The 12,322-nt window shown below is 34.8% G+C and overlaps 1 protein-coding gene across 1 annotated transcript in view; it reads left to right on the forward strand.

Moving 5' to 3' along the window:
* Positions 1–12,322, forward strand: part of CFAP47 (cilia and flagella associated protein 47) — a 440,981-nt gene that overhangs the window by 117,992 nt on the left and 310,667 nt on the right. Inside the window, exons 25-26 of the mRNA XM_003924170.4 lie at positions 430–625; positions 7,441–7,650. Coding sequence (XP_003924219.4) covers positions 430–625; positions 7,441–7,650 — 406 coding nt within the window. The remainder of the gene's footprint in view (positions 1–429; positions 626–7,440; positions 7,651–12,322) is intronic.

Raw genomic sequence — 12,322 nt, forward strand, 5'->3', positions numbered from 1 at the left:
TAAATCTATGGTTTCCTTTATTAGGCTCCCAACCTTAATGTTTTGTTGTTGTTTCTGGAGACAGAGTCTTCCCCTGTCACCCAGGTTAGAGTGCAGTGTTACAATCTCAGCTCACTCCTTTCTGGGTTTAAACGATTCTTTTGCCTCAGCCTCCCAAGTAGCTGGGACTAGAGGTGCGCACCACCATGCTTGGCTAATTTCTCCATTTCTAGTCAAGCTGTATTTTAAAATATTTTTCTTTCAACAGCACCTCATTACATGTCTTACATTCTCCAGCAAGCTAAATCTAATTTCTGGGTAATTTATTCTGCCCCATTAAATATTTGTAACATCATAGTACATTTTGAAATTTAGTAATGTTTCAGCTATGTAAATGTTTTTGTGTGTTTTAACTAATTTTAAATACTCTTAAAATTTGTTTTTCATTAGAACGTCCTGGAAAATACACAGCAGATATTCCTATGCTTTTAAATGGTATTCCAGTTTGCTATAGAATATTATCTCTTACTGGAGAAGTAAAATCACCAAAGTTATTGTTTGACCCTCCGTTTATATTTTTCACTCCTGTTCCTTTGAATATAACAGCTGTGATGGATGTCAAAATTTTACCACAAAACTATTTCAGGTAAATACTTAATGTGAATTTACCACGTCTTCTTTATATGCTTTTTTTGTTTGTGTGTCTGTTATATAAGAGTTATAAATAATGTCTGACCTATTTCTATAGTTGGAAAGAACTATTAAAATATTTAACAACAAAAAAAAACCCAAAAAACCCTCTAATTATCTCACAGTCATTGATTTTCTTGTATATGTATGTATATATATATATATGTTTATGTATATATTTTTCTTTGCTGTGTCTCTCCTCGTTGTGTAATAAGCAAGCTTGAAAATTCAATATAGGTCAGGCACGCTGGCTCACATCTGTAATCTCAGCATTTTGGTAGGTCGAGGTGGGCAGATCATGAGGTCAGGAGATCGAGACCATCTGACCACGGTGAAACCCTGTCTCTACTAAAATACAAAAAATTAGTTGCATGTGGTGGCGTGTGCCTGTAGTTCTAGCTACTTGGGAGGCCGAGGCAGGGGAATTGCTTGGACCCAGGAGACGGAGGTTGCAGTGAGCTGAGATCGTGCCACTGCACTCCAGCCTGGAGACAGAACAAGACTCCGTCTCCAAAAAAAAAAAAATCTCTATATTAGTTTTCTATTGCTATGTGAAAAATTATCACAAATGTAATGCCTTAAATCATGCATTTGATGTCTCAAACAACATGAATTTGTTTATTAAAACTACTAAACTACTAAGCAGTTTCTCTGACTTAGTAGTCCAGCTGGCTTAGCTGTATCCTCTGCTGAGTGTCTCAGTAAGCAGAAGTCAAGGTGTTGTCTGGAGTGGCACTTTCTCTTGAGGCTCAATCTTCCTCCAACCTCTCAAGTTGTTGACAGAATTAATTTCATGGTCCTTATAGAACTAAAGCATCATTTATTGACTAGGGACACACTCAGTCCACTCTCAAGTCCTAGCCATGTGGTCACATCCTCACAACATAGTATACAACTAATTCAAGGCCAAAAGTATACCATCTATCAGACTTCGCTGCTTCAGACTTTCAAACCCTTTTTTATGATCTCAAGTAATTGTGTCAGACCCATCCATGGTAATCTCTCTCTTGTTTTATTCAAAGTCAATTAATCAGAGACCTTAATTATACCTGAAAGGTCCCTATACATATATATGTATATATACATATATATACATATATATGTATATATACACACACACATACATTTATATGTATTTATAAATGTATGTATATAAGTATATATATATTATATACATATATACACATGTATTTGTATATATACATATATATGTGTGTGTATCGTGAGAGGCTATGTTGTTTGTTGTGGAATGTTCAGCTGCGTCCACAGCCTCTACTCAATAGCAATCCTCCCCTTGATGTGACAAAATAATATATATCTCCACACATTCCTACATGGCTCCTGGGTAACAAAATCACTCTTAGTTGAGAAGCACCAAAGTGAAACGTTAGGAAGAGACGTAACAGCATAACCAAAATAAAGCTGGGTAGCAGTATTAATTTCAAATGCAATAACCTCTAATAGGTGAGGTGTGTTTTTAAGATGTAAAAGTAATCAAATAATTTTAAAAGATTAAATTCACCTGGAAGCCAACAGATTTCTAAAATTCTATGCATAAACTTGTTTTAAAATATGTAACTTCCAAATTTAAATTGGTAAAATTTGACTAGTTCTTCATAACTCTAGGATATTAAAACATGTATCAGAAGTGTTGATGAATCCAGAGACAAGATAATTGAATAATATTTGTAACAAGCTTCATTCATTTAACATGTATAAATTGCACCTTACAATTAGAGAATACACATTTTTAATCAATTATGAGACGTTTATAAAAATTGACAATGTATGATTCTATAGTTATAAGTCAAGTCTCAAAATTTTTTAAAGAGTTGACATAATATAGACTACATTCTCCAAAAATAAATACAATGAACTAAAAGTCAGAAAAGATAACAAGATCAACCATGAGTTAGAAAATGTTAAAAAAATTCTACAGAGAGTGAAAGAAGAAATCATACTGAATTTCACAAATAAATAATAATTAAAATACTAGATTCCAAATCTTGAAACCATTTACGGAGAGTCATGAGTGTATAATACAATCAAGTACTGTACACACCATCTAGACATTAGAGCTGAAAATTAAACTTAAAACAGCTACTAGGACTTCTACTGCTTTCTTTAAAAAAACAATTAGACCTGCATCATTGTTTACTTTATCTGTTTTATTAAATAAACATCAAAATTTCAGTGATTGAAGAAAAATACCTTAATAAAGTACAGTAAGATTATCCATACATGGAAACATGCCATGTAAAATACTGATATTAGGAAAGAAAAAAATGGAAATTTTAAACATTGAACTTAATAAGTAAAATTAAAAAAATAGAATCTTAGACTAAACTCATGGAGTGTAGAAGGTAGAATTTAATTTCTACATAGTGGAAATTAAAGGAATATAAAAAAATATGCAAAACAGAAACTCATTGGAACCAAAAGTTTCTTCTTTGAAAGACTCATACAATGGATACTAATACAGTGAATTTAACAAGGAATAAAACAGAGAAGAGGCAGTTAAATAATGTTAGAAATAAGAAAGCATAACCATAAATCCAAAGGAAAAATGAGATAATCAAAATACTACAAGGAGATCTATTCCAATACATGTGAAAACTTAAATGTGAAAGTTGTAGAAATGTATAATTTACTAAAAATATACTGGGAGTAAATAGAAAACCTTTGAGTCAATACTTGAAATTTCTTAAGAAAACATCCTCTGATGATTTTACAGTCCAGTTTTACTGAACTTTCAGCAAACAGATATATCAAACTATAGAATAATAGATTATGTGCCCTAATTTGTTTTTTGATCTCAGAAATTTCTATTATGAAATCAGGAAATGACAGTATAAGAAAGGTGAATTATTGCCTAAGCTGTGTTATGAACAAACATATAATTGTCCATAAAGAACCAAACCACGTGAATATAAGATAGATCATGAGCAAATTGTTTGTATTCCAGTATTTCAAGGCTTGTCTATCATTGAAAGATCTAAAATGTCATTTTATATTAACTACCACATTCACAAATTAAAGAGAATAATGATACGATAATTTTCATAGGTTGAGAATAAAGGCATTTGATAAAATTTGTATATCATTCATGGAAAAACTCTCAGCAAACAGTAATAAAATAGATGTTCTTTAATTGTTTAAGGTCCTGTCATATAAGCCTAGAGCAAATATAATTATTGATAGTGGAATATACATGAATTAGCTTTTAACAAAAGAAAAATCAGCAGTGCTTGTTATCACTGCTTCCCTCAAACATTTTAATAGAGAACCTAACACATGGCAGGGGGATAAGAAAAACAAAGTGTATAAGGGTCAAGAAATAAAACCCAGAAGTGTCATTGTCTGTATATTACATTATTTTTTCATGCAGGAAATTCAAAGAATCTACAGGAATTTTTTTAAAACTGGGAAGATCACTTATCAAAATAGGCAAACATAATTTTAATATTTAAAATTCAATATAATTTCATCATACAGACAGCACAGAACTTTAAATTACTATTTATAATAACATCAAAATTTAAAAGATAATAGATAAAACTGAACAAAAGATATGAATGAACTGTGTGGAACTGTATAAAGAAAATTATAAAACTTAAGTTAAAGAACTCATAAATTAATACACCCATATTCATGGATTGGAATGTTGAATGCTGTAAAAAAAAAAGTTTTCCACAAATAAATTCACATATCTCATGTGACTTTAATAAAAATTCAACTTAAGTTTTCATAGAGATTGAAAATTTTAACTTTACCTGGGAGGGTAAGGATCAAGAATAGCTAGCCGGGTGTGGTGGCAAACGCCTATAATCCCAGCACTTTGGGAGGCTGAGGCAGGCAGATCATAAAGTCAAGAGATCACGATCATCCTGGCCAACATGGTGAAACCTTGTCTCTACTGAAAATACAAAAATTAGCTGGGCATGGTGGCACGTTCCTTTAGATGCAGCTACTTGAGAGGCTGAGGCAGGAGAATTGTTCGAACCAGTGAGGTGGAGGTTGCAGTGAGCTGAGATGGCACCACTGCACTCTAGCCTGACAAGAGGGAGACTTTGTCTAAAAAAAAAAAAAAGAAAAGAAAAAGAAAAAGAAAACAATAGCTAAGCTCTCCAAGAGGAAGAAGAATAAGATGGGACATGCTTGCCATAGGGAACATCAAGATAAAACCAATATGATAGTGGTACAGGAGTAGATAAAATGACCCAGGAATAAAATCACCTTGAAAAAGGTCCATAGATGAATAGTTATTGGATTTATGATGAAGATGTTATTGCAGTTCTTTGGAGATAGGAAGTTATTATTCAGCAAATGATGGAGTGAGTGAATATCTGTATGAAATATTCTAAACTGTATTGTATCTCTGCTTCACACAATTCACAAAAATTCATTACAAATGTATTAAAAGCCTAAACATGAAAGGTCAAATGTAGAAAATAAGTCTTAAAAACATTTAAAATTTTTGTGGATAGTGAGGGATTTCTTTTTTAATTTTTGTAGCTATATAGTAGGTGTATATATGTATGGGATACATGAGAAATTTTGATACAGGCATGCAAGGTGAAATAAGCATATCATAGAGAATGCAGTATCCATCTCATCAAGCATTTATCCTTTGTGTTATAATCCAATCACACTCTTTATTTTTAAATGTACAATTAACCTATTATTGACTATAGTCACTCTGCTGTACTATCAAGTAGTAGGTCTTTCTATATTTTTGTACACATTAACTATCGCCACCTCCTCCACAGACCCCCACTGCCCCTCCCAGACTCTTGTAACCATCCTTCTACTCTCTATGTCCATGAGTTCAATTGTATTGATATTTTAGATTCCGTATATAAATGAGAACATATATTTGTCTTTTTGTGCTTGGCTTATTATGCTTAACATAATCATCTCGAGTTCCATCAATGTTGTTGCAAATGACTGAATCTCATTCTTTTTTATGGCTGAATAGCATTCCATTTTGTATATGTAAATTTTCATTATTCATTCCTCTGTTGATGGACATTCCAGTTGCTTCCAAATCTTAGCTATGGCAAACAGTGCTGCAATGACCAGAGGAGTGCAGATATCTCTTCAATGTACTGATTTTCTTTTGAGGGCATATATACCCAGTAGTGCAATTGATGGATCATATGGTAGCTCAATTTTTATTTTATAAGGAACTTCCAAACTGTTCTCCATAGTAGTTGTACCAATTTACATTCCTGTCAACAGTGTATGACAGTTCCCTTTTCTCCACATCCTTGCCAGCGTTTGTTATTGCCTATTGTTGGATAAAAGCCATTTTAACTGGGGTGAGATGATATTTCATTGTAGTTTTGATTTGCATTTCTCTAATGATCAATTATGTGGAACACCTTTTCATATCCCTGTTTGCCATATGTATGTCTTCTTCTTCTTCTTTCTTTTTTTTTTTTTTTTTTTTTTGAGACAGAATCTTGCTCTGTCACCCAGGCTGGAGTGCAGTGGTGGGAACTTGGCTCACTGCAACCTCCACCTCCCGGTTCAAGCGATTCTTCTGCCTTAGCCTCCCGAATAGCTGGGATTACAGGCACCCACCACCATGCCAGGCTAATTTTTGTATTTTTAGTAGAGACGGGTTTTCACCATGTTGGCCAGCCTGATCTCAAACTCCTCACCTCAGGTGATCTGCCCTGCTCGGCCTCCCAAAGTGCTAGGATTACAGGCATGAGCCACCATGCCTGGCCCACCATTTTTATGTCTTCTTTTGAGAAATGTCTATACAATTTTTTTGCCCATTATTAAATTGGACTATAGCTTTTTTTTTTTTTTTTTTTTTTTTTTTTTTTTTCCTATAGGGTTGTTTGAGCTCCTTATATCTTCTGGTCACTAATCCCTTGTCAGATGTAGTATTCAAATATTTTCTCCCATTCTGTGCATTGTATTTTCACTTCGTTGACTGTACCTCTTGCTGTACAGAGGTTGTTTAACTGGCTGTGATCCCATTTGTCCATTGTTGCTTTGGTTTCCTGTGCTTCTAGGGTGTTTTTCACGAAATTTTTGCCCAGCCCTATGTCCTGGAGATTTCCACATGGTTTTCTTGTAGTAGTTTTAAAGTTTGAGGTCTTATATTTTATGTCAATCCATTTTAATTTGATTTTTGTGTATAGGATGAAAGACGGGTATCTAGATTCATTCTTCCACTTATAAATACTCAGTTTTTCTGCCACCATTTTCTGAATAGTGTTTTTTTCCCCAGTGTATGTTCTTGGCATCTTTGTCAAAAATAAGCTCATGGTATTTGTGTGCATTTGTTTCTGGTTTCTCTATTCTGTTCCATTGTTTCAAGTGGCTGTTTTTATGTCAGTACCATGCTGTTTTGGTTACTATACCTATGTAGCATAATTTCAAGTCCGGAAATATAATCTGTCCAGTTTTGGGCATTTTACTTAGCATTGCTTTGACTACTCTGTTTTTTGTGTGTGGTTTCATATCAATTTTAGAATTTTTTTCCTATTTCTGTGAAGAATGTCATTGGTATTTTGAAGAGAACATTTGATCATCTCAAGTGGTTCTTAGTTAAATTAAAATATCATCCATCTTATATTGTGACCAGAAAATAAGAGATGATACAAAGATATCTTTAATAATTGGGCACATGATTACAAATACTTTTTTTTGTAATTTTCCAGAGGATACAAAAAAAAAAGAAATATACATTTAGAGCCAATTGCTTGCAGGTATTTTGAGCTAATGAAACATTTCTTTAAAAATTTTAAACAGAATGTCAACTCTACATGTCCAGATTCCCACAGCAAGGCTTCTTGATGGCCAAGAAATTCACCCTCTTACTGTGAAATTTCCAAAAGGCAGCATCATCCGAGGCTCTCAAAATGGAATTAATAATAAGATGACTTGCTGCCTGACTTTCAGCTCATCTAAACCTGTGTCATTTTTTACCAATCTTCTTTTCTGTGATGATGCCAAAAACTGGTAAGATATCTAAATGTAGATTATTTTGTATCTGACATTAAAGAATAACATGTTTATATTTTAAACCATTGTAATATGTTAAAAAGAGAGGGATCTAATATAATCAACTTGGACATAAAGATTCTTTCTAAAGTTCTAACTATAAGTGTGCTCTTACAAAAAAGCAGCATAATAGTGGCTACCAATTTATACTCTGGAGCTAGACTGCCTGGGTTCACATACTGGCTTTGTTAACACTACTTCTGAGCCTCTCAGTTTCGTCATCTGTGAAATGGAGCTAATAGCAGAACCTATCCGATCTGTCATCATAAAAAGTACAGTGAACTGGTGATTACTAAGCAATTGGACAGGAAGTAACCCGAAGGAAATGCTAAGTATCAACTGAAAGTGATAAACATCAGCATAATGATTTCCCTACAATATGGCTTTGTTACATGTTGCTTTAATGATGTCAGTAGATTTCAAATATACCTTGGTGAAATGATGTTTCTGGATATCTTGTCTTGTAGGACGAGAAATACCATTTTTACATCATATCCTGAAATAACTTGACTGACTAAATGGCAAGAGGTTGACGTGTAGAGCTATAAAGTTTGTTTAAAAGGCTTACAATGAAAAGTAAAATTAGTGTCAGTGTATGTTCTCTATGTGCTCTTTCTTAACATTTAGAGGTGCCATTTGTATATTTGTAGTCAAAGGACTGATTCATATGTTTGCAATTAGAAGAGAGAGGAACAGATAGTAAAAGAATGTCACATTAAAGGCAAAGTGTAGCTGTATCCAGGACACAGTGAAAAAAATTCAGTGACATTGCTTGAGGCTACTTTCAAGCACTGAATTCCATGTCTGTCATGGGAGGCATTCTGTCTTTTTGTATGTTACTGAACTTCTTCATAAAATTTGAATTCTATTTCTCTCCATTCAGCAAATTCATACCTTTCCTGAAGCACTATGTGGTGTGTAGTTTTCAACTCATCAGAAAAAATCATTAATATCTTATCCATGAATGTCTTAAAGCTATTGCAGTCTCACACCACATTAACAGAGTAAGGAAATAAATAGTTTCACTAAATATTATGGGAGCTAAGTGGCTTCTGAAAATAGGGGTATAATTTGCCTTTAAGAGGGCCATGAACATACTTCACAGTGCTAATGTGTTGAAGCCTGGTTGGCAAACGGGATAATAAGACTTGAACACATTCTCTAGAGGGAGTAGGATGATTCATATGATAGTTTTCTTTTCTTTTTATTAAGCATTTCCTTTCAGTCCTGAGTGTTGTTCTTATCTGGAGTTCCTCACCATTTTTCTAAAGATTTTCTTACATATTTCACAAAATTCCATTTCAGTCAGCAGATTTGGGATAAATTAGAGCTATTGGAACTAATTTAGAGACTGCAAATCGTAGACGAGCAACAAAATACTTTTCTGTACACCCAGATAAACAAGGAATTAAGGCCATAAGCATTCCCTAGAGGCTTAATACTGCCAAATCCTTTTACTGGTGACTGGTTAACTCCTTATCTGGTTTTCCCATAGTAGTGAATGTGATCAGCTCCTCTTATTCTCTACTCTCCAATGCTGTCCTTGCCTTCCTTTCTTTGGGCATCCCATTTCTGATCTCATTGAGATAAATGAGGTATTCTATAAAAGAATTCCTCGAGAGCTTCCCTTTCACTTCAGAATTTTTATGAAATAAATTGTACTCACTTATTATTGTTAATCTATTAGCTTATATTTATTGTAGGGAAACCATTTGTGTACTCTGCCCAAGATTTAGGGAGAGAAAGGGGGCAAATCCTTGATGGATGTTAGTGTGGTAGGTTTTATTGCACCTGCCCTAGAGATCTGTGAAACTTTAAACTTGAGAGAGAGGATTTAGGGTATCTGGCAGAAGAAAGTTCTAAGTGGTAAAGTGTTGAAGAGGAAGCAGAGAATACAAGTTTGAAAAATTTACAGCATGACAATACAGTAGAAAAGAAAAACCCATTTTCTTGGGAGAAATTTAAGCCAGCAGCCGAAATTTGCATAAGTAACAAGGAGCCAAATGCTGACCACCAAGACAATAGGGCAAATGTCTCCAGGGCATGTCAGATATCTTCATGGCAGCCCCTCCCGTCACAGGTCTGGAGGCTTAGGAGGGAAAAATGGTTTCCTGAGCCAGGAACAGGGACCCCCTGCTGTGTACCGCTTAGGGACATGGTGCCCGGTGTCCCAGCTGCTCCAGCTGTGGCTAAAAGGAGTCAAGGTGTAGCTCAGGCCATGGCTGCAGAGGGTGGAAGTCCAAAGCCTTGGCAGCTTCCACTTGGTGTTGAGCCTACAGGTACACAGAAGTCAAGAGTTGAGGTTTCAGAACCTACCCCTAGATTTCAGAGAATGTATGGAATCATCTGGATGTCCAGGCAGGAGTTTGCCACAGGGGTGGAGCTCTTATGGAGAACCTCTGCTAGGGTAGTATGGAAGGAAATTGAGGGATCAGAGCCCCCACACAGAGTCTCCACCAGGTCACTGCCTAGGAGAGCTCTGAGAAGAGGTCCACTGTCCTCTAGACCCCAGATCCACTGACAGCTTGCACTATGCACCTGGAAAAGTTGCAGACCCTCAATGCCAGCCCATGAAAGCAGCCAGAAGAGGGACTGTACCCTGCAATGCCACAGGGGTGAAGCTGCCCAAGACCATGGGAACTTACTTCTTGCATCAGTGCGACCTGGATATGAGACATGGAGTCAAAGGAGATCATTTTGGAGCTTTAAGATTTGTCTGTCCTGCTGGATTTTGGACTTGCATGAGGACTGCAGACCTTTTCTTTGGGCTGATTTCTCCCATTTGGAATGGCTGTATTTACTCAATACCTGTCCCCCGTTGTATATAGGAAGTAATTAACTTGTTTCTGATTTACAAGCTAAGAGGTGGAAGGGACTTGCCTTGTCTCTGATGAGACTTTGGACTGTGGAATTTTGATTTAATGTTGAAATGAATTAAGACTTTGAGGGACTGTTGGGAAGGCAAAATTGGTTTTAAAATATGAGGACATGAGATTTGGGAAGGGCTATGGGTGGAATGATGTGGTTTGGCTGTGCCCCACCCAAATCTCATCTTAAATTGTAGCTCCCATAATCGTGGGAGGGACCCAGTTGGAGGTAATTGAATCATGGGGGTGTTTTTTTCCTTACTGTTCTCATGATAGTGAATAAGTCTCACAAGATCTGATGATTTTATAAAGGGTAGTTCTCCTGCATACACTTCTCTTGCCTGCCACCATGTGAGACATGTTTTGCTTCTCCTTTGCCTTCCACTATGATTATCAAGCCTCCCCAGTCATGTGGAACTGTGAGTCCATTAAACCTTTTTTCTTTATAAATTACCCATCTTGGGTATTTTTTCATACAGCATGAAAATGGACTAATACAGTATCATTAACAGCAAAGCTGACACTGAAGTATCTGCTCTATGAATTTATTGACACACAAATTCCTGGAAAGTACCTGATTTAGTTGTCCACTCAAAACCAATAAAAAAATATTTTCCTAATCATGGATGAGATATAGTGTAGTATAATGTTTGACCTTTCCTTAAAAATAACAAACCATGTTCTTGCTTAATTTTGCAAGTCGCCATATTTAAGGAACTAGATTATATGTGTCCTCTGCCTTTAAAACAGGTACAATAAGAATTTAGCACATAAAGATAAATTAATTTGTAAGTTTTTTAAATAATAAAAATTTTAATTCTTACAAATTAATCATTACATTCAGACTTTAGAGCTGAAACTCCTAGACTTTGTTGTAAATGTACTTAACATTTTTCTGATGAGAAATATATTTTTAAATAGGCAGATCTGATGTTTAAAATTCGGAATATAGAGCTGTTAATTATATTAGCTCTTTTCTTCTATTTAATAGCATTTTATCAACCCTATTACATGTTTATAAATACTTTTGCTGCATAATAAAGCTTATTATACTGACTCTCGCTGACAATCACTTAAATGGAAATTATACTATTTTTAGAAAACATTCAATACAATTAAAAAGTGTTGAGAAATAATGAAGGTAATTCTAAGTATTGTTCTGCTCAGTGCATAATTTGGCATTTGTGTAGAGTGTGCTTGGCATCTTTGGGTCAGTCCCTAGTACTTTAAAATGTGTATTTAGCATGCCTCTTTCAGAAACCTTCCTGTTTTTGAATGAATAGGAAACTGCATCACATAAAGGAGACTAGCAGAGAGTAAATCAGATCCAGATCAAATCAGTTTGAGCATTAATTCACTCAAGTTGCCTATGCCACACTAGGAACTGTAGTGTAAATTAATACCTGCTATTTATGTGCCTTTTTGGAATATTCAACATTGGATATTTAAAATATGTAGATATGTTTATAAATTTAAATTAAGACTTAAAATAAGCAAATAATGTGAGTCAGGTACCTCTGAGGGATATTACCAGGTAGTTATAGGCAACTTTTGAGGTACTTTAAGCTTCCCTTATGTATTAAGAAGAATTAGAAAGGATATATTAATCTTTTGGAGACTCTACTCTCAGTGCAAATTATTTGCAATTATCCATCTCAAGTTTTAGCATCATGGCAATGAAAGGCAGGCAATGTGAAATCTCAAGAGGATTTCAGTATCCATCTACTTGTTCATAAATGAAGTCAGTATTGTAATATTGCCTG

Source organism: Saimiri boliviensis, chromosome X, assembly GCF_048565385.1.
Source record: "Saimiri boliviensis isolate mSaiBol1 chromosome X, mSaiBol1.pri, whole genome shotgun sequence".
Taxonomy (NCBI): Eukaryota; Metazoa; Chordata; class Mammalia; order Primates; family Cebidae; genus Saimiri; species Saimiri boliviensis.